This window comes from Acinonyx jubatus, chromosome X (assembly GCF_027475565.1).
Source record: "Acinonyx jubatus isolate Ajub_Pintada_27869175 chromosome X, VMU_Ajub_asm_v1.0, whole genome shotgun sequence".
Lineage (NCBI taxonomy): Eukaryota > Metazoa > Chordata > Mammalia > Carnivora > Felidae > Acinonyx > Acinonyx jubatus.
Window position 1 is genome coordinate 121,353,586 of NC_069389.1, and position 22,874 is coordinate 121,376,459.

A 22,874-nucleotide genomic window follows, 5' to 3' on the forward strand; every position below is an offset into this window, starting at 1 on the left:
TTTTGTACATTTCTTTTTTATGTTGTACATTTCAAAGTGGGCAAACATATACAGTTATATAACTACTACCCAATGAAGATATAGAATATTCTACTTTACCAATAAGTTCTCTTATACCCATTTTCAGTGAATCCACCACCCCAGAGGAAGAACCGCTTTGGTTTCTAACAGCATAGCTTAGTTTTGCCTGTTTTGGAATTTCATATAAATGAAATCATATATTATGTACTATTTTGTGCCTGGCTTCTTAGTTTGACATAATTTTTGAGATCCACCTATATTGTTATGTGAATCAATAGTTGTAAATTCACTGTATGAATATGCCACAATATAAACACACATTCACTTGTTGATGTACATCTGGATATTTTTCCAATTTGGGATTTTATGAATAAAGCTATTATGAACATTCTTGTATAAGCCTTTTATAGATATATGCTATGGATATATATTTTTTCATATCACTTGGGTATGAAGTGAAATACTTAAATTTTAGGGCAAATATATTTTTACCTTTTAAGAAATAGTCAAACATTTTGCCAAGTGATTGTTCCATTTTACAACCTCACCAGCAATGTGTGAGAGATCCATTTGCTCCTCAATCTCACAAATATTTGCAATTGTCATTCTGTTTTAATTTTAGCCACTCTAGTGTTTATAAAGTAATGTCTCCATGTGGCTTTTATATTTTCCTGATACAAAATGATATTAAGTATATTTTCATGTTCTTATGGGGTGTTTGCATATATTCTTGGTGAAATGTCTTTTCATGTATTTTTCCAATATTTAAAATTAGATTATTTATATTTTTATCACTGAATTATAGGATCTCCTTATATTTTTTGAATAGATGCTTTGTCAGATCTGTACATATATAAAATATATTCTTCCAGTCTATGGCTTGCCTTTTCATTTTTTTACAGCTATTCTTTGATGAGTGGAAATTTTTAATTTTGACAAAGTCCAATTTATTCTTTTATTCTTATTTTTTTGTACACTAAGGAATTTCTGCATTCCAAAGGTTACAAAGACATTGTCTTATATTTAGTTCTAAGACAATGACATTTTTAGCTTTTATATTTAAACCTATATCAATCAAATTAATTCTTTGTAATGCCATCTGTGTCATGAATCAAGTTTTCATATATGTGGGCCTACTTTTACTCTCTCTGTAGTGTTTATTTTTCTTTCCCTTATGCCTATAACACACTGTTTTAATTACTATAGATTTTAATCATTTTTGGCATCTCATGGTGCAAGTCCCTCCACTTTGTTCTTCTTATTTAGGAGGATATTGGCTATTCTTGGCTCTTTGTTCTATCATAAAAATTCTGCAATCACTTTTTAAATTAATGTGTTAATGTAAAATTTCGAAGTTTTTACATCAATGCAATGAATGTAAATATGAACTCTAAACTCATGTGAGGCCAAGTTTAAATTAAAAAAAATAAATTCTTAAGGAAGAATTTTTTCTATATTTTACACAGATCCCTGGCCAAAATAGACATGCCTCCTTATTGTCTCCCTGATTACTGTATTTTTCTAGTGCTCTTTCTAGGGTATAGCCCTTAAATGGTATTGGATTGATGAGATGAATCCTTGTATTCGTCTCCTATGGTTTATGTAAAAAAAAAAAAACCCCACAAATTAAGTGGCTTAAAACAACACAAATATTTTTTCTCACACTTTTGGAGGTCAGAAGTCTGGCAGTTTTATGGGCTTTCTCCTCTTTCAAAGCCAACGGCAGAGCATCTTCAAATTTCTTCAGCTTTTTTCATCAAACTGCCTTCTGCTCTGTAGTCAAATATCTCTCTGCCTCCCTCTTATAAGGACACTTGTGATTATATTTAGGGCCCATCCAGATAATCCAGGATAATCTCTCCATCTCAAGATCTTTAATTTAGTGCACATCTGCAACACCCCTTTTGCTATATAGGGTAACATTCACAGATTCCAGAGATTAAGACATGGATATATTCGGGGGGCATTATTTAGTCTACCACAGCCCTAGTTCTAATCCTAAACTTCACTCAGACTCAGAGCCTTTCTTGTGTAACCTTAAAACTCAGAGCCTTATTGCGGCACCTGGGTGGCTTCGTCGGTTTAGCGTCCCACTCTTGGTTTTGGCTCAGGTCATGATCTCAGGGTTTGGTGGGTTGAGCCCTGCATCGGGCTCTGTGCTGACAGAGCAGACCGTTCTTCAGATTCTCTGCCTCAGTCTCTGTCCCTCCCCCACTTGCTCTCTCTCACTCTTGCTCTTTCTCACTCTATCTCTCTCCCTCTCCCTCCCTCCCTCCAAATAAATAAATTAAAAAAAAACCAAAACTCTTATTTACCAAGACTAGTAGTCTATCTACCCATCTTCCAACTATAACAGTATCAGCTCATGTGACTAACATTCCAATTTTTAGTTCCCTCTTTCATTTGGGCCCCTGAGCATTTCCTTTAATTTCTTATCATCTCACATATTTAAAAAGAATATTTTCTATGTTTTATCTAACTTTTCTAGAATTTTGTGGAGGGAGATTTTCAGGGTATCTAGTTTGTTATATTTCTAAAAATCAGTGACTCCTATATAGATTCTGCTCCCTCCACTTCACCAGAACTGTGGTTGTGCATGCCTCACAGCCACCACTACTATGGAGGCAGGTTAGTAGACTAAAAAGAGTGAATATTTGTCTCCTAAAAATGTTTACAGTGGGGAAAACAGGCAGAAAATGTTCTATATGTTTAAGTCTTCCAGGAGAAAATGCTAATAATATGCAAATCTCTTTTAGACATCAGAAAATTTATATTAAAGAAAATTTTCCTGATTGTAGGTACTATTGAAAAACCCTTCAAGCTTTGTGTACCCTTTACTGATAATTTGCAATTTAAAAAAGCTAGAGGAGAAACATCAATGTCAGATGCTTATAGGAAAAAAAAAGCATGATAAAAAAGCACCCAGTCCACTTCTTTGTTGTCAACTTAGTTTCTCACTTCCCACCTTCTCCAGCTCTGACCACTAATTTTCTCTTTTTCACTGAAGGCTCAGTCCCTCTCCAGTTCCAAAAGCAAACTTGACTGAGACAGGAAGCATTTAATAAACTTCCTACTCCAACACTCTTTTTATAAAAATTTATTTTAATGTTTATTTTTGAGAGAGAGATATCATGAGCAGGGGAGGGGCAGAGAGAGAGACCGAAACACAGAATCCGAAGCAGACTCTAGGCTCTGAGCTGTCAGCAAGGAGCCTGAAGCGAACCTCGAAGTCATGAGCTGTGAGGTCATGACCTGAACCGAACGAAGGTGGACGCTCAACCAAATGAGCCACCCAGGCGCCCCCAACACTCTTCTTATTCCCACTTTTTTGTTAAGAACTCAGTTGCCTGAAATACCAGGACCTGATGACTCACTAACTAATGCTAGGCCCAGGCATTGCTTCCATCCACTTTCCATATCCCAACATGACAGTCCATCATAAGACTTAGCAAATGCCCTCACCTCCCCATTCTCCATAAGACAACACTCACCAAAGACCGTGCGGGCAGGGACAGACTCTCTGTTGAGCCAGAAAGACACTTGTGACAGAATGACAGTCATGATACATGGCAAGTAGGTCTGGATCACAAAGTAGCCAATTTTTCGCTTGAGATGGAAGTGGGTTGTCATGACGACATATTCTCCTGGAGAGAGTAAAATTAGGCAATATGTAGCTGAATAAACATTGTTAAATCAAGGTGGGCCCCAATTCAGTTCACCAAGCTCTTTAACCTTATAGTCAAAACAAGACATTCCAGCACCTACCAAGTTCACATAACCATATCTCTTTAATAATCATGAAGCAGTGCTTTTGTGTGAAAATATGCTAATACTATACCAACACAGCTTGCTCAGAGCAATTTTGACACAGATTCATTCAAATACATTAGTGTATTCATTTAAATAATAATAAATATCATTCTTTTCTATAGCATTTGCTTTGTGATTGGCACTCTTCTAGCACTTTAACATTCTTAACATACTTAATGATTACAAAAATGCTATAAGGTGGATACTATTGTTATCCTCATTTTATAGTCCAATAAACTCAGGCAAAGAGAGATTGAACAACTTAAGCACGGTTTTCCAGCTACTAAGCAGCAGAGCCTGAATTCAAGGTCATATGGGTTGGCTCCACCATTTATGCTTTTTAACCATTCTGCTCTTTTGTTTGAATGGACTTATAGGGTTAGAACCAAAAGTTCATATAGCAGAATGTGGGTTAGCCTAGATCACCCCACTCTAAAACAAGCATGAGCACTTATTGAACTCTTACTATGTGCCAAACAATTTTGAGTGTTTGGGGAATATTAACTTTACACCCTCCCAACAACCCTGTAAGGTAGATTATCAATTATTTATCAGTCCTAATGGATCTGTCAGCAGCATTTTCCATAGATGAGCACTCCATCCTCCTGGAATGACTCTCTTAACCAAACTTCTAGGTCATGACACTCTTCTGGTTTCCTTCCTATCTTTCCAGTCTCCTTTGCTGGTTCCTTCAACTTTCTAAACACTTGAGGATGTCAGGACTCAATACTTGTCATATTTTCTGCCTCACTCACTTCCTTGGCATTCTCATCCAGCCTGTCTTTAAATAATATCTTCTTCCTAGGCTTCCTACTTGTTATGGGTTGAATTGTGTACCCCAGAAAGATATGGTGAAGTCCTAACCCTGAATACTTCAGAATGTAACCTTTATTTTTTTTCATTTTTTTAATTTTTCAATATATGAAATTTATTGTCAAATTGGTTTCCATACAACACCCAGTACTCATCCCAAAAGGTGCCCTCCTCAATACTCATCACCCACCCTCCCCTCCCTCCCACCCCCCATCAATCCTCAGTTTGTTCTCAGTTTTTAAGAGTCTCCTATGTTTTGGTTCCCTCCTTCTCTAACCTCTTTTTTTTCCTTCCCCTCTCCCATGGGTTTCTGTTAAGTTTCTCAGGATCCACATAAGAGTGAAACCATATGGAATCTGTCTTTCTCTGTATGGCTTATTTCACTTAGCATCACACTCTCCAGTTCCATCCACGTTGCTACAAAGGGCCATATTTCGTTCTTTCTCATTGCCACGTAGTACTCCATTGTGTATATAAACCACAATTTCTTTATCCATTCATCAGTTGATGGACATTTAGGCTCTTTCCATAATTTGGCTATTGTTGAGAGTGCTGCTATCAACATTGGGGTACAAGTGCCCTTATGCATCAGTACTCCTGTATCCCTTGGGTAAATTCCTAGCAGTGCTATTGCTGGGTCATAGGGTAGGTCTCTTTTTCATTTTTTGAGGAACCTCCACACTGTTTTCCAGAGCGGCTGCACCAATTTGCATTCCCACCAACAGTGCAAGAGGGTTCCCGTTTCTCCACATCCTCTCCAGCATCTATAGTCTCCTGATTTGTTCATTTTGGCCACTCTGACTGGTGTGAGGTGATACCTGAGTGTGGTTTTGATTTCTATTTCCCTGATGAGGAGCGACGTTGAGCATCTTTTCATGTGCCTGTTGGCCATCCGGATGTCTTCTTTAGAGAAGTGTCTATTCATGTTTTCTGCCCATTTCTTCACTGGGTTATAAGTTTTTCGAGTGTGGAGTTTGGTGAGCTCTTTATAGATTTTGGATACTAGCCCTTTGTCCGATATGTCATTTGCAAATATCTTTTCCCATTCCGTTGGTTGCCTTTTAGTTTTATTGGTTGTTTCCTTTGCTGTGCAGAAGCTTTTTATCTTTTAAGGTCACAGTAATTCATTTTTGCTTTTAATTCCCTTGCCTTTGGGGATGTGTCGAGTAAGAGATTGCTACGGCTGAGGTCAGAGAGGTCTTTTCCTGCTTTCTCCCCTAGGGTTTTGATGGTTTCCTGTCTCACATTCAGGTCCTTTCTCCATTTTGAGTTTATTTTTGTGAATGGTGTGAGAAAGTGTTCTAGTTTCAACCTTCTGCATGTTGCTGTCCAGTTTTCCCAGCAACATTTGTTAAAGAGACTGTCTTTTTTCCATTGGATGTTCTTTCCTGCTTTGTCAAAGATGAGTTGGCCATACGTTAGTGGGTCTAGTTCTGGGGTTTCTATTCTAGTCCATTGGTCTATGTGTCTGTTTTTGTGCCAATACCATGCTGTCTTGATGATTAAAGCTTTGTAGTAGAGGCTAAAGTCTGGGATTGTGATGCCTCCTGCTTTGGTCTTCTTCTTCAAAATTACTTTGGCTCTTTGGGGCCTTTTGTGGTTCCATATGAATTTTAGGATTGCTTGTTCTAGTTTCGAGAAGAATGCTGGTGCAATTTTGATTGGGATTGCACTGAATGTGTAGATAGCTTTGGGTAGTATTGACATTTTGACAATATTTATTCTTCCAATCCATGAGCAGGGAATGTCTTTCCCCTGAGATCAGGAACACGACAGGGATGCCCACTCTCACCGCTGTTGTTTAACATAGTGTTGGAAGTGCTAGCATCAGCAATCAGACAACAAAAGGAAATCAAAGGCATCAAAATTGGCAAAGATGAAGTCAAGCTTTCACTTTTTGCAGATGACATGATACTATACATGGAAAATCCGATAGCCTCCACCAAAAGTCTGCTAGAACTGACACATGAATTCAGCAAAGTTGCAGGATACAAAATCAATGTACAGAAATCAGTTGCATTCTTATACACTAATAATGAAGCAACAGAAAGACAAATAAAGAAACTGATCCCATTCACAATTGCACCAAGAAGTATAAAATACCTAGGAATAAATCTAACCAAAGATGTAAAAGATCTGTATGCTCAAAACTATAGAAAGCTTATGAAGGTAATTGAAGAAGATATAAAGAAACAGAATGTAACCTTTAGAAATAGGGTTGTTGCAAGTATAATTAGTTAAAATGAGGTCATACTGGAGTAGGATGGTCCCTAATACACTATGACCAATGTTTATATAAAAAGAAGACAGACACACACAGGGAGATGTATGATGACATGTGATGACAGAGACGGAGATTGGAGAGATACATCCACTAGCCAGGGAACGCCAAAAATTGCTAGCAACCATCACTGATTTCTCTCTCTCCTTCCTTCTTTCATGTATGCATCTGTGTGTGCACACACAGATACCCAATCAATCAGCAAACCCTGAGAGTTCTTTCTTCAAAATATTCATAATTTAACCACTTCTCACTACCTCTACTACTACCCCTCTAGTGTAAGCTACCATCATCTTGTACTTACATACTGTAATAGCTTTATAATTGGTCTTGGCCCATTCAATGTATTCATAGCACACCAAAATGATCCTATTGAAACATAAATCAAATTTTATCTCTCTTTTGCTTAAGACTCCAGGCGCTTTCCATCTCTCAAAGAGTTAAAAAAAAGTGAATTTCCCCCAAATAGTCCCCAAATAGACGCATGCAATATTATTCCTCTACTATTTTACTTATTAGAGCTTCTTACTTTTCATCTCTCCCTCTGCTGACATTTGGTTTTGGCAGTTCTCCATTGAGGCAATTTCCCACTTTCCTACCCCACCCACTCCCTTGTACCTAAGTGTAGAAACAGCATCTGGTCATACAAAGCTCAATGCACAATCCATATTGTGTGTGTATTCACATTTCAACTTGTTTATGTGAACATGGAAAATACAAATTGGCTCATTATTATTACTTTTTTTAATATGAGATTTTTATCAAATTGGTTTCCATACAATACCCAGTGTTCATCCCAACAGGTGTCCTCCTCAACACCCATTACCCACCCTCCCCTCCCATCCACCCCCCCATCAGCTCTCAGTTTGTTCTCAGTTTTTAAGAGTCTCTTATGTTTTGGCTCCCTCCCTCTCTAACTTTTTTTTTCCTTCCCTTCCCCCATGGTCTTCTGTTAAGTTTCTCAGGATCCACATAAGAGTGAAAACATATGGTATCTGTCTTTCTCTGTATGGCTTATTTCACTTAGCATAACACTCTCCAGTTCCATCCACATTGCTACAAAAGGCCATATTTCGTTCTTTCTCATTGCCACGTAGTACTCCATTGTGTATATAAACCACAATTTCTTTTTTTTTTTAATTTTAATGTTTATTTATTTTTGAGACAGAGAGAGACAGAGCATGAACAGGGGAGGGTCAGAGAGAGGGAGACACAGAATCTGAAACAGGCTCCAGGCTCTGAGCTGTCAGCACAGAGCCCGACGCGGGGCTTGAACTCACTGACCGTGAGATAATGACCTGAGCTGAAGTCGGCTGCTTAACTGACTGAGCCACCCAGGCGCCCCATAAACCACAGTTTCTTTATCCATTCATCAGTTGATGGACACTTAGGCTCTTTCCATAATTTGGCTATTGTTGAAAGTGCTGCTATAACTATTGGGGTGCAAGTGCCCCTATGCATCAGTACTCCTGTATCCCTTGGGTAAACTCCTAGCAGTGCTATTGCTGGTTGTAGGGTAGATCTATTTTTCATTTTTTGAGGAACCTCCACACTGTTTTCCAGAGCAGCTGCACCAGTTTGCATTCCCACCAACAGTGCAAGAGGGTTCCCATTTCTCCATATTCTCTCCAGCACCTATAGTCTCCTGACTTGTTCATTTTAGCCACTCTGACTGGCATAAGGTGGGATCTGAGTGTGGTTTTGATTCAATTTGGCTTATTGTTAACTTAGCAATGAATTCTCATACGAAATTATAGAATGTGTTATTATAATTTTTGAGTTCCCTTTTTTCTCTTTCCTCTTTCAGTCCTTTTATTTCTGTCTTTGTGCTTCACACTCTCCTACTCTTATCTTATCCCCCTCTGCTATCTGTTTTCATTTCTATTCCTTTCTCTCCCTCTTCTTCCCTTCAGTCTCTCTCTCTCCACTGAAAATGCTTTGAATACTTATTTTTAATGAGATTTGGACTTTGATTAGCTAGGGCAGTTTTCCCCTTCTCCATATTAGTCTCACACCTCCAAACTCCTGTCTATTAATCCTGTATCTGATCATGTGGAATATTTAATGTATAAAATATGTAATAAATACTGTTCATAAATTAGTTGTATTTTGTAGATCTCTTAAAGCGAGTATATTTTACAAAAACTTATCAAATTAGCCATTTGTTTTAAATAACTGAATTTATTTTCTTCAATCTTATTTTTCTAGCCTTCTTTCTTTCAATTTATGTCTTCCTGTTTTATTTCCAAAGTAGCAAAGAGCATGCCGAACATGAACAAGATGGTGGAATACAGCATCCCTGGCTCCAGTATCCCATCACAAATATATGGATTAGCAACTATTTATGGACAATACTTTTGTGAAAATCTCAGAGCCAGGGAATAAAACAGAAGCATCCTCCTGGAGCACAAAATCCAAGAAAAGCCACATTAGAAAGGTAAGAGAAGTGCCTTCACTTTGCTAACTTCTTCCCTCCCTCAGGCCAGCCCAATGTATCACCTAGAGGGTTCCTCTGTGTCTATGGTTTCTCTAATGGAAAAGGAGAGACTAAGGTGGATATACAGCTTCCCCAGTATTCCAGAGCACTCCCCTGGAGGCCTACTTCTGCCTTGCCTCATGGGAAATACTGGAGGAATCAGTGAAGCTAGACCATTTGAGGTCAACTAGGAACAAAAAAGGGGGATGGTGGTGAAACATATAGCCACCTATGCATGGATCTTGGCCATGATACCAGGTCTCTGCTAGCAACCTCACACATCAGAGTCCAGCCAGCAGTCTTTCCCCACCTGTGCAGGGAACACAACCTCTGAAAGTAGTCTGCAGCTCTGGGAAACAGATGAGTACAGACAGAGGCACCACCCAACAGCAGAGTTTGGACTAACAGCACAACTCCATCAGAGGCCTTACCCAATGGTGGTAGTCTAGACAAAAGGATCACACTCCTTGGTGTCCTGGTGTCCCCACCCACCAAAATAGCGACCTCCACAGGTCCAAAATTCTCTGGCTCTCTTGCCTGGGTGTCATGGTGACCCCCACTACCAAAATAGAGACCTCCACAGGTCAAAAACCACTGACTACACTGCTAAGTGGGAAGGGGAGTCATGGCACTCCACTCACCACAGTGGTGATCTCCATGAGTTGAAACAGGCCCACTGTAATACCTAGGGATCCCCACCCCAAGCAGTAGAGTATGCCAGGGTTAACCTGTGTTTCAAAACAGCAGGGTACCCAACTGCTGCAAGTAGCTAGTTCTCCATGCAACAGAGGCCCCCTGGGGCGCTGCTGAAAAGTGGAGTATGGACCACTGAATCATAAATAGAAAATCTAAACAGATCAATGTGGTGCAAGGAGACACAATCAGTAATTAAGCACCTTCCAACAAAGAAAATCCCAGGACAAAATGGCTTCATGGGTAACCAAACATTTAAAGAAGAATGAATGTCAGTCATCCTTAAACTCTTCCAAAAAATTGAAAAGGAGAAAGTGCTTCCAAACTCATTTTAGAGGGCTAGCTTTGCCCTGACGCCAAAACCAGATAAAGACTCAGAATGAAAGAAAATTGCAATTGAGACTTAAATAACACTGGATTTAGGGACACCAAACCCCTACACAATGGAAAATCTGCCTATAACTTCTGACTCCCCCAAAACCTAACTACTAATAACCTACTGTTGACTGGAAGCCTTACCAATAACAGTGGATTAACATACATTTTGTATAAGTATCATATACTGTATTCTTACAATAAAGCTAGGGAAAAAAATGTTATTAAGAAAATCATATGGAAGAGAAAATACATTTACATTACTGTACTGTATTGATACTCTAAGTTTACCTCAACTGTTTATAAGACAAATCATCTGTTAGTACCTACATCAATATTGTCTTATATAATACAAAACATTGCAAATGTTATACATATTACTGACACTAGACATCAAAAATGAAAATATGTAAAAAATTAATATTTGTTTACAAGTATAACAATTCATGCATTGATAACAAAGAAGCAGCACTATGATTGCTTTATGGTAGCCTAGTATAATCAATACAATTACTTTGTGGTGGCTCAGCCTATACACTGATGAATGAGTCATTATAAAATTTTTATGTCATACGGTATTATAGTCATATTCATGATATAGTATTGGAAACACTTACTTTTAAAAAATGCATGCCTATGATGATAGGCTGATATGCATTGTCTCCAGTTACAAGAGAGAATTATTGAATGGTAATGTAATTCTTTGAAAGCAAAGTTATAAAACAAAACACATTAATTTTATATTAAATATCACTCACTTTATGCCTATGTAAGAATAGGCTATCCACTTTCATACAAGTCTTGCACATGATGTTCTTCACAGTGAGTATTTAGGTAATGATGATGACACAAAAATGTCTCATACAGTTCGTGCTGTACAGTTATTAGATATTCACATGAACACACAACAGATAAGTTTTTTAACTGTATGTCATGATGATTATTTACTATTCATTAAGTGGAATTGGATCATTGTAAAGATCTTCATCCTCCTTGTATTCATGTTGAGTAGGTGAAGGAAGAAGTGGAGGAAGAATTGGTCTTGCTGTCTCAGGGGTAGCAGAGATGGAAGTGGTGCAGGAGATGGAAGGTGAGGCAGGAGAGTCAGGCACATTCAGTATAACTTTACAGAAATATATTTTAATGCCTGTCTGATTAGTTTTTTTTTCATTTCTTTTAAACTGTTTCTATATGGTACTAATTCTTCTTCCACCATGTGCTTTAGTTTCAGTTCCCATATCATAGAAGGGTCCATGCCATAAAAAATGTCAAAAGCAGCCTTGAATAACTGGAACCCTTCTTCCATACTGTCTAATGCAATTGTTTTCTGGCACTATTTCTTTTACATCTTCTTCCCCATTGTCTGGCACTAGTTCAGATGCAGTCATCTCCATAAAGTTGTCCTCTGTTAATTCTTCAGATGTGGTATCTATTAGCTCTTTTTTTAAAGGCATACACATTTTATTTGACATTAATTTTTATCAGACATGGGTTTTTCTAGAAAAGTGAAGACTCAAAGAAGTGGATATGGCTGAAAGCTTATATACCATTTTTTAAGTCTATTTATTTTGAGAGAGAGAGAAAGCACAAGTGGGGGAGGGGGAGAGCGAGTGGGAGCGGAGACAATGAATCCCAAGCAGGATCCACACTGTTAATATGGAACCCAATGCAGGACTTGAACTCATGAACCATGAGATCATGATCTGAGCCCAAGTCAGGTGCTTAACCAACTAAGTCACCCATTTTTAATAAAGAATGAAAAATTGTGGAAATATGACAAGACAAAGGAAAAGGTTTGAGACTTGCAAGTGTGGCAAACTGTGTGAAGATAAATATATTAAAGAAACTAGTAAGTCATAAGGGCTATCTCAGTCAGGTTTGTTTGTACAAGTCTATCTTGGGGATAGGCGATCTATGGTAGCCCTTATTTCTCAGGACTTTCTCACTTTAGTCAGATAATAAAATCTCTGGGAAGACTTCTTTATGTATCTGTTGATTCTCAAGTATCTTCAGCTCAAAATAATCTTTATGCCTAATGTTTATTTTTGAGAGAGAGAGAGTGAGCAGGAGAGGGGCAGAGTCAGAGGGTGACACAGAATCCAAAGCAGGCTCCAGGCTCTGAGCTGTCAGCACAGAGCCAGATGCAGGGGCTCAAACCCATGAACCATGAGATCATGACCTGGGCTGAAGTTGGATGCTTAACCAACTGAGCTACCCAGGAACCCCTGTCTATGAGCTCTTGAATTTCTCCAAGATCCATGTCATGAAACCCTCTAATCCCCCCATTTTTTGCCATATCAAAATCTCATTCATTATTTCTTTGGTTCTATCATAAATACTCTGAAGTCATGCACAATATGTAGATATAGTTTTCTTCAGCAGGAATTTATTGTTTCAGACTTGATCGCTTTCATGGCATTTTCTGTAACAGCAAGGGCACCTTCACTGTTGTAATCCTTCAAGGCTTTCATGTTGTCCTCTCCAATGGGGTTCTCTTGCATAGGGTTGGTGATCTTTTACATAGAGTACTGTGTATAATGAAATTTAAAGGTCCTTGTAACCCCTTGATGTAGCTGAATTATAGGTTTTGTGTTTGGGGAAAGTAGTCCACTTAGATACCTTTGATACTGAACTTACGAGTTTCCGGGTGGCCAGGTGCATTGTCCAAAATCAAAAGAACTTTAAAAGGCAGGCTCTTACTGACAAGATATTTCCTGACTTCAGGGACAAACCATTGATGGAACCAATCCAGAAAAAAAGGTTTGCATTGTCCAGGATGTCTTGTTTAACAAAAAGACTGACAGCTGTTGTTTATCTTTTTCCTTCAAAGTTTGAGGGTTAGAAGTTTTACAGATACAGGCAGTCCTTATCTTAAACTTGACTGCCTTTACATAAAGCAGTAGAGGTAGTCTGTCCCTCCCTTCCTGAAATCCTGGTGCTCATTTCTCTTCCTTACTAATAAGTGTCTTTTATGGCATTTTTCCTTCAGAATAGGGCACTTTAATCTGCATTAGAAACCTGTTCAGACGGATATCTTTTTTCCTTAATGATTTTTCTAATGGTGTCTGGGAACTCATCTGCTGCCTCTTGGTTGGTAAAAGCTGCCTCTCCTGTTATTTTGACATTTTTTAAACCAACACTCTAAAATGATCAAACCATCCTTTGCTGGAATTAAATTCCTTAACATTAGATCCTTCACCTTCCTTTTACTTTAAATTGTTATATAATGACTTCACTTTTTCTTGAATCACATTAGAGTCTATGGATATGCCTTCCTTATAGCAATCCTGTACCCATATAAGAGCTGCATTTTCAATATGAGAAAAAAGTATTTCACAAAAATTACAAGGTTTTCACACCAGCTTAGGTGGTTGCAGTGATTGCTTCACAAATTTCCTTTTCTTTTTTCATGATGGTCCTAATGCTGGATTTATTTATCTTGAAATGGTGGGCAGCTGCAGGTGTAGACCTCCATCTATGGTTCATATAAAGCAATTGACATTTCTCTTATAATGTCATGACTTTTCTCTGCTTCTTGGGACCACTCCCATAATCACTAGTGGCACTTTGTGAGGTTTCCATGGTGTTTTTCAAGGTTTATGGTATTGCACTAAACATGATGAAAAATACGCAAAAACCATGAGAGATCATTTTTTTTACCATTATACACAATTTTACTAGAGACATATACTGCTCACATGGAGATTATTAGCATTACATATGTATTTTTTTATTTAAATTCAAGTTAGTTAACATATAGTGTAATATTGGTTTCAGAATTAGGATTTAATGATTCATCACTTACATATAATACCCTGTGCTCATCACAACAAGCGCCCTCCTTAATACACATCAACAATTAAGACCATCCCCCCACTCCCCTCCCCTCCAGCAATCTTCAGTTTGTTCTCTGTATTTGAGAGTATCTAAAAGTTTGCTTTCATCTTTGTTTTTATCTTATTTTTGCTTCCCTTCCCCAAGTTCATCCACTGTGTATCTTAAATTTCACATATGAGTGAAATCATGATATTTGTCCTCCTCTGACTGACATAATTCATTTAGCATAATATCCTCTAGTTCCATCCACATTGTTGCACGTGGCAAGATTTCATTCTTTTTCATTGCTGAGTAATAGTCCATTGTATATACTGTATATACAACATCTTCCTTATTTGTGCTCTTTCCATAATTTGGCTATTGTTGATAGCACTGCTATAAACATTGGGGTACATGTATCCCTTTGAATCAGCATTTTTGTATCCTTTGGATAAATACCTAGTAGTACAATTGCTGGGTCATAGGGTAGTTCTATTTTTAATTTTTTTTTAAAAACCTCCATACTGTTTTCCAGAGTAGCTGCACCAGTTTGCATTCCCACTAGCAGTGCAAGAGGGTCCCATTTCTCTACATCCTGGCCAACATCTATTGTTTCCTGAGTTGTTAATTTTAGCCACTCTAACTGGCGTGAGGTGATATCTCAGTCTGGTTTTGTTTAGCATTTCCTTGATAATGAGTGATGTTGAGCATCTTTTCATGTGTCTGTTGACCATCTAGATGTCTTCTTTGGAAAAGTGGCTATTCATGTCTTCTGCCCATTTTGTCACTGGACTCTTTGTTTTTTGGGTGTTGAGTTTGGTAAATTCTTTATAGATTTTGGATACTAACCATTTATCTGAAATGTCATTTGCAAATATCTTTTCCCATTCCACCAGTTGCCTTTGAGTTTTGCTGATTGTTTCCTTGCAGTACACAAGCTTTTTATCTTGAGAATTTCCCAATAGTTCATTTTTGCTTTTATTTCCCTTGCCTCTGGAGACATGTTTAGTAAAATGTTGCTGCAGCCAAGGTCAAAGAGGTTGCTGCCTGTTTTCTCCTCTAAGATTTTGATGGCTTCTTGTCTTACATTTAGGTCTTTCATCCACTTTGAAATTATGAAATTGTGTATGGTGTAAGAAAGTGGTCCAGGTTAATTTTTCTGCATGTCACTGTCCAGGTTCCCAGCACCTTTTGCTGAAGGGACTTTTTTCCATTGGATGCTGTTTCCTGCTTTGCCAAAGATTAGTTGGCCATACATTTGTGGGTGCACTTCTGGGTTCTCTATTCTATTACATTGATCTATGTGTCTGTTTTTTTTTGTGTGTGCCATATCATACTGTCTTCATGATTATAGCTTTGTAACACAGCTTAAAGTCTAGAATTGTGATGCATCCAGCTTTTGTTTTTCTTTTCAACATTACTTTGGCTATTTGAGGTCTTTTCTGGTTCCATACAAATTTTAGAATTGTTTTTCTGGCTTGGTGTAGAATACCCATATTATTTTGATAGGGATTGAATTGAATGTGTAGATTGCTTTGGGTAGTATTGACATTTTAACAATATTTGTTCTTCCAATCCATGAACATGGAATGTTTTCCCATTTCTTTGGGTCTTCTTCAATTTCTTTAATCAGCTTTCTATAGTTTTTAGTGTACTGATCTTTACCTCATTGGTTAGGTTTATTCCCAGGTATCTTATGGTTTTTGGTGCAATTGCAAATGGGATAGATTCCTTGATTTCTCTTTCTGTTGCTTCACTATTGGTGTATAGCAATGCAACAGATTTCTGTGCATTGACTTTATATCTTGCGACATTGCTGAATTCATACATCAGTTCTAGCAGTTTTTTGGTGGAGTCTGTTGTGTTTTCCATGTAGAGTATCATGTCATCTGTGAATGGTGAAAGTTGACTTCTTCCTTACCAGTTTGTATGAATTTTATTTCTTATTGTTGTCTGATTGCTAAAAGTAGGACTTCCAGTACTATGTTGAACAACAGCGATGAGAATGGGCATCTGTGTCATGTTTTGGAACTTAGGGGGAAAGCTCTGTTTTTTCTCATTGAGGATGATATTAGCTGTGCATCTCTTGTATATGGCCTTTATGATGTTGAGGTATGTTCCTTATATCCCTACTTTCTTGAGGGTTTTTATCAAGAAACTATGCTGTATTTTGTCAAATGTTTTTCTGCATCTATTGAGAGGATCATGTTGTTCTTATCATTTCTTTATTGTGGAATATCACACTGATTTATTTGTGGATATTGAACCAACTTTGCAGCCCAGAAATAAATCCCACTTGGTGATGGTTAATAATTTTTTTAATGTATTGGTTGGATTCAATTTGCGAGTGTCTTATTGAAGATTTGTGCATCCATGTTCATCAGGGAAAGTGGTCTATAATAATTCTCATTTTCAATGGGGGTCTTTGTCTGGTTTTGGAACCAAGGTAATGCTGTCTTCATAGAATGAGTTTGTAAGTTTTCCTTCCATTCTCTTTTTTGTAATAGGTATTAACTCTTCTTTAAATTGTTGGTATAATTCCCCTGGAAAGTCATCTAGCCCTGGATTCTTGGTTGTTGGGAGATTTTTGATTATTGATTCAATTTCTTTACTGGTTATGGATCTGTGCAAGTTTTCTATTATTTCTTCCTGCTTCATTTTTGGTAGTTTATATGTTTCTAGGTATTTGTCAATTTCTTCCAGATTGCCCAATTTGTTGGCATATAATTGATCATAATATTATCTTATAATTGTTTGTATATCTGCTATGTTGTTTGTGATATCTCTTCTTTCATTTGTGACTTTATTTATTTGTGTCCTTTCCCTCTTCATTTTGTTAGTATGGCTAGAGGTTTATCAATTTTGTTAATTCTTTCAAAGAACTATGTCTTAGTTTTATCTGTTACGTGTTTTGATTTCAATATCCTTGACTTCTGCTTTAATATTTATTATTTACCTTCTTCTGCTGTTTTGGGCTTTATTTGCTTTTCTTTTCCCAGAGCCATTAGGTGTAAGGTTAGGTTGTATATTTGAGACTTTTTTTCCTTCTTTAGGAAGGCCTGTGTTACTATATTCTTCCCTCTTATGTCAGCCTTTGCTGCATCCCAAAGGTTTTGGACTGTTTTGTTTTCATTTTAATTAGCTGTATTGGCTTTTTAATTTCTTGTTTAACCCATTTATTCTTCAGTAGGACGTTCTTTAACCTCCAAGTATTTGTGGTCTTTCCAAATTTTTTCTTGTGGTTGATTTAAACTTTCACAGCATTGTGGTCTGAAAATATGTAAGATATGATTTCAATCTTTTTGTATTTGTTGAGGGCTGATTTGTGGCCCACCATGTGGTCTATTCTGGAGAATGTACTATGTGCGCTCAAAAAGCAATTGTGTTCTGATTTAGGATGAAATATTCTGAATGTATCTGTTAAGTCCATCTGGTCCAATGTGTAATTCAAAGCCCGTTGCTTCCTTGTTGATTTTCTAGTTAGATGATCTGTCCATTGTTGTAAGTGGGTGTTAAAGTCTCCTACTATTATTGTATCATTATCAATGAGTTTCTGTATGTTTGATATTATCTGATTTATATATCTGTGTTCCCTCAAGTTAGGGGCATAAATAATTACAATTGTTAGATCTTCTTGGTGACAGACTCCTTAATTATGATATAATGCCCTTCTTCATCTCTTGTTACATACAGTTTTTGTTTTAAAATCTGGTTGGTCTGATATATGTATGGCTACTCCATCTTTTTTTTTTTTTACATCCATTAGCATGGTAGAGGGTTATCCATCCCATCACTTTCAGTCTGCAAGTTTCTTTAAGCCTAAAATGAGTCTCTTATAGGCAGCATATAGATGGATAATATTTTAAAATCCTGATACCCTATGTCTTTTCATTGGAGCATTTAGTCCATGTACATTCACAGCGAACAATGAAAATATGAACTTAGTGCCCTTGTGTTGCCTCTAGAGTTGGTGTTTCTGGTGATGTTCTCTGGTCCTATCTAGACTTTGTTGCCTTTGGTCTTGCCTTGTGTTTTTTTTTTATCCACTCAAAGAATCCCCCTTAAAATTTCTTGCAGGCTGCTTTAGTGGTCACAAACTCCTTTAATTTTTTCTTGTCCAGGAAACTCTTTATCTCTCCTTTTATTCTGAATGAAAAACTTGCTGCATAAAAAAATATTGGCTGCATATTTTTCCAATTAAGCATGTTGAATATATACTGCCACTCCTATTTAGCCTGTCAAGTTTCTGTGAACAGATTTGCTGTGCACATGATCTCTCTTCCATTGTAGGTTAAAGACTTTTTTCTCTTGCTGCTTTCATGATTCTTTCCTTGTCTGTGTATTTTGTGAATTTGACTATGACATGCTTTGGTGATGGTGGGTTACTGTTCAGTTTAATGAGAATTCTCTGTACTTGGATTTTGATGTCTGTATCCTTCCCCAGATTAGGAAAGTTTTCAGCTATGATTTGCTCACGTAAACTTTCTGCTCTTTTTTTCTCTCTCTTTGTGTTCTGGAACTCTTATGATGCAAATGTTATCCCTCTTTATTAAGTCACTATTTTCTCTAAGTCTTGTATCATGTTATTTTGTCTTTGTTTCCCTCTTATTTTCAACTTCATCATTTTCCATAATTTTGTCTTCTATATCACTGATTTTATGCTCTGCTTTGTCCATCCTTACCATCATGACATCCATTCGAGATTGCATCTTGGTCATAGCATTTTTAATTTCAGCCTGACTAGACTATCTTGTATATCTGAAGAAAGGCATTCTCTGGAGTCTTCTATGCTTCCTTTTCAACCCCAGCTAATATTCTTAATATCGTGGTTTCAAATTCTAGTTTAGACATCTTACTTATATCTGTGTTGATTAAATCCCTGGCCATCATTTATTCCTGTTCTTTCTTTGGGGTGAATTCCTCCATCTTGTCATTTTGGAAGAAGAAAAACAATATTTTGGATACAGAAAGAGGAAAATATTGTTTTTATTTTATATCTTATTTTTAACATTTTTATTCTATTTCATTTTCTTTTTTCATTTTATTATATTTTATCATATATATTTTTTTAATTTTTAGATTTTTTCTAACCTTTTTTCTTTCCCTTTATTCTCTGTTCTATCAAGCTTCTTTCAACAAGCAGACTAAAACATAGCTAGGATGTAGCTTCCTTTATTTGATTTTTTTAATGTTTTAATTTTCATTTTTTATTTTATTAATTTTTCTCTTACTCCAAAAGGACAAAAAAAAGATTCAGCCGAAAAGAAAGAACAGGAAGAAATGACAGCCAGAGGATTAATCAACACAGATATAAACAAGATGTCTAAACTAGAATTTAGAATCATGATAGTAAGAATACTACCTCAGATTGAAAAAAGCATAGAATCCCATTCTGCCTTTCTACAGAGATAAAAGAAGTAAAATCTAGTCAGGACAAAATTTAAAATGTTATAATTGAGATGTGATCTTGAACGGATGCCAAGACAGCAAGGATGGATGAAGCAGAGCATTGGATCAGTGACATAGAAGATAAATTTATGGAGAATAATGAAGCAGGAAAAAGAGGGAAACAAAAGCAAAAGATTATGATACGATACTTGGAGAACTCTGTAACTTATTAAAGAGGAATAACATCCCAATCATAGGAGTCCCAGAAGATGAAGAGAGAGAAAAAAATGGCAAAAGGCTTATGTGAGCAAATTATAGTGGAAAACGAACCATCACCAAGGCATATCATAGACAAATTCACAAAATACACAGACAAGGAAAGAATTATTAAAGTAGCAAAGGAAAACAGCCCTTAACTTATAAGGGAAGACAGATCAGGTTCACAGTAGACCTATATACAGAAATTTGGCAGGCCAGAAGGGAGTAGCAGGATATATTCAACATGCTGAATGGGAAAAATATACAGCCAAGAATTCTTTATGCAGCAAGCCTCTCATTAAAAAAGGAGGAGAGATAAAGTTTCCCAGACAAAAACTAAAGGAGCTCATGATCACTAAATCAGCCTGCAATAAATTTTAAGGGGGAGTCTTTGAGTAGAGAAAAACAAAACAAAACAAAAGACCAAAACAGTCCACCAAAAATTGCTAGGACTAATACATTAATTTAGCAAAGTTGCAGGGTCTGTATATTGAAAACTACAGAAAGCTTATTAAAGAAATTAAAGAAGACACAAAAAATGGAAAAACATTCCATACACTTGGATAGGAAGAACAAATATTGTTAAAATGTCAGTATTACCCAAAGCAATCTACACATTAAATGCAATCCCTATCAAAATACCACCAGCATTCTTCACAGAGCTAGAACAAACAATCCTAAAATTTGTATGGAACCAGAAAAGACCACAAATAGCCAAAACAGTCCTAAAAAAGAACACCAAAGCTGGAGGCATCACAATTCTGGACTTCAAGATGTATTACAAAGCTACAGTCATCACGATAGTATGGTACTGGCACAAAAACAGACACATGGATCAATGGAACAGAATAGAGAACCCAGAAATTGACCCACAAATGTATGGCTAACTAATCTTTGACAAAGCAGGAAAGAATATCCAATGGAAAAAAGACAGTGTCTTCAGCAAATGGTGCTAAGAAAACTGGACAGTGACATGCAGAAGAATGAACCTGGACCACTTTATTACACCATAAACAAAAACAAACTCAAAATGGATAAAAGACATAAATGTAAGACAGGAAGCCATCAGAATCTTAGAGGAGAAAACAAAGAGGCAGAAACCTCTTTGACCTTGGCTGCAGTAACTTCTTACTTGAAATGTCTCTAGAGGTAAAGGAAACAAAGCTAAAATGAACTATTGGGATCTCATCAAGATAAGCTTCTGCACAGTGAAGGAAACAATAGAGTGGGAGAAGGTATTTTCAAATGACATATTGAATAAATTGTTAGTATCTAAAAATCTCTATAGAGATTACCAAACTCAACACCCACAAAACAAATAATCCAGTGAAGAAATGGGCAAAAGACATTAATAGATACTTTTTCAAAGAAGACATCTAGATGTCTAACAGACACATAAAAAGATGCGCAATATCATTCATCATCAGGGAAATACAAATTGAAACCACAATGAGATAACACCTGACACCAGTCACAGTGGCTAAAATTAACAACTCAGGAAACAATAGATGTTGGCGAGGATATGGAGAAAGAAGAGCCCTTTTGCACTGTTGGTAGGAATGCAAACTAGTGCAGCCACTCTGGAAAACAGTATGGAGGTTCCTCAAACATTTAAATCAGGACTACCCTATGACCCAGCAATTGCACTACTAGGTATTTAGCCAAAGGACACAGGAGAACTGATTTGAAGGGGCACATGCACCCCAATGTTTACAGCAGCACTATCAACAATAGTCAAAGTATGGGAAGAGCCCAAATGTCCACGGACTGAGAATGGATAAAGATGTGGTATACATAAATAATGGAATATTAGTGATCAAAAAGAATGAAATCTTGCCATTTGCAACAATGTGGATGGAACTAGAGTGTATTATGGTAAGAGAATAGGTCAGAGAAAGACAAATGTATATATTCACTCATATGTGAAATTTAAGATAAAAACCAGATGAACATAAAAGAAGGGAAGCAAAAATAATATACAGAGAGTGAGACAAACCATAAGAGACTCAAATACATAGAACAAACTGAGGGTTGCTGGTGGGGTATTGTATTGGGTGGGGGATGGGCTAAATGGGCAAGAGGCATTAAGGAGGACACTTGTTGGGATGAGCACTGGGTGTCATATGTAAGTGATGAATCACTTATTTCTATTGCTGAAATCATTATTATACTATATTTTAACTAACTTGGATTTAAATAAAAAAATAAGAAAAGATAAGAAAGAGATAGAAAAGAGAAAAAAGAGAAGAAAAATATAAAAGAAGAAAATAAAAATGAATATTTTTAAATAACATAGAATAAAATAAAAATAGAATAAAAATGTTGCTCTTTCTTCATCTAAGGAAGGAAAAGAAAGAAAAATAATATAAGCAAAGAAATGAACAAAGAAACAAAAAGAAACCCAAATGAAGCTAGATCCAGTTTCTTTTAGAACTGAAACTTTTCAGCACACTATGATCCCTAGTAGACTAAGCAGGTGGAAGGGATTTGTGCTGGTGTTCTGGGGGATATGCCTGGAGGGCACAAGTCGGCGGGGGGGGGGGGGCTTAGTGTAATGGCTCCATTCTCCACTTAGTAGTGAGGCTTAGCTCACTGGGTTAAATCAGTGCTGGTGGGCTAGAGGTGAAAATTCCTTTTCCCTGTTCTCTAGTCTCTGGAGCAGTAATTTCTCTCATAGATATGCAATAAATCACACCTCTTTTGTCTCAGGCCTCTGTCTGCTCCCTGTCTTTACCCTGTGTCCAAGCTGTCTGCTTGTCTAGCAGTGCCTTCCTAGAGTTTTATCTCAGATGGAGCTGTTTCAAAACCCCACACTTCAGAGACCCCTGCTAGCTTGAACCTGTGCTGATCCTCTGGGGGAGGTTCTCTCTGAGCAATGGCCTGGTACCAACTTGTTCCAGGAAACATTTATGTGACTGTGTGGTTGCCAAGGCTCAGAGTTTG

The 22,874-nt window shown here is 37.0% G+C and overlaps 1 protein-coding gene across 3 annotated transcripts in view; it reads right to left on the reverse strand.

Moving 5' to 3' along the window:
• The window catches only part of GABRA3 (gamma-aminobutyric acid type A receptor subunit alpha3), a 330,232-nt gene that overhangs the window by 24,407 nt on the left and 282,951 nt on the right, over positions 1 to 22,874 (reverse strand). For all 3 annotated transcript variants that reach the window (XM_053201836.1, XM_015068025.3, XM_053201834.1), the window contains one exon: positions 3,513 to 3,665. In XM_053201836.1, the coding sequence (XP_053057811.1) occupies positions 3,513 to 3,665 (153 nt within the window). The remainder of the gene's footprint in view (positions 1 to 3,512; positions 3,666 to 22,874) is intronic.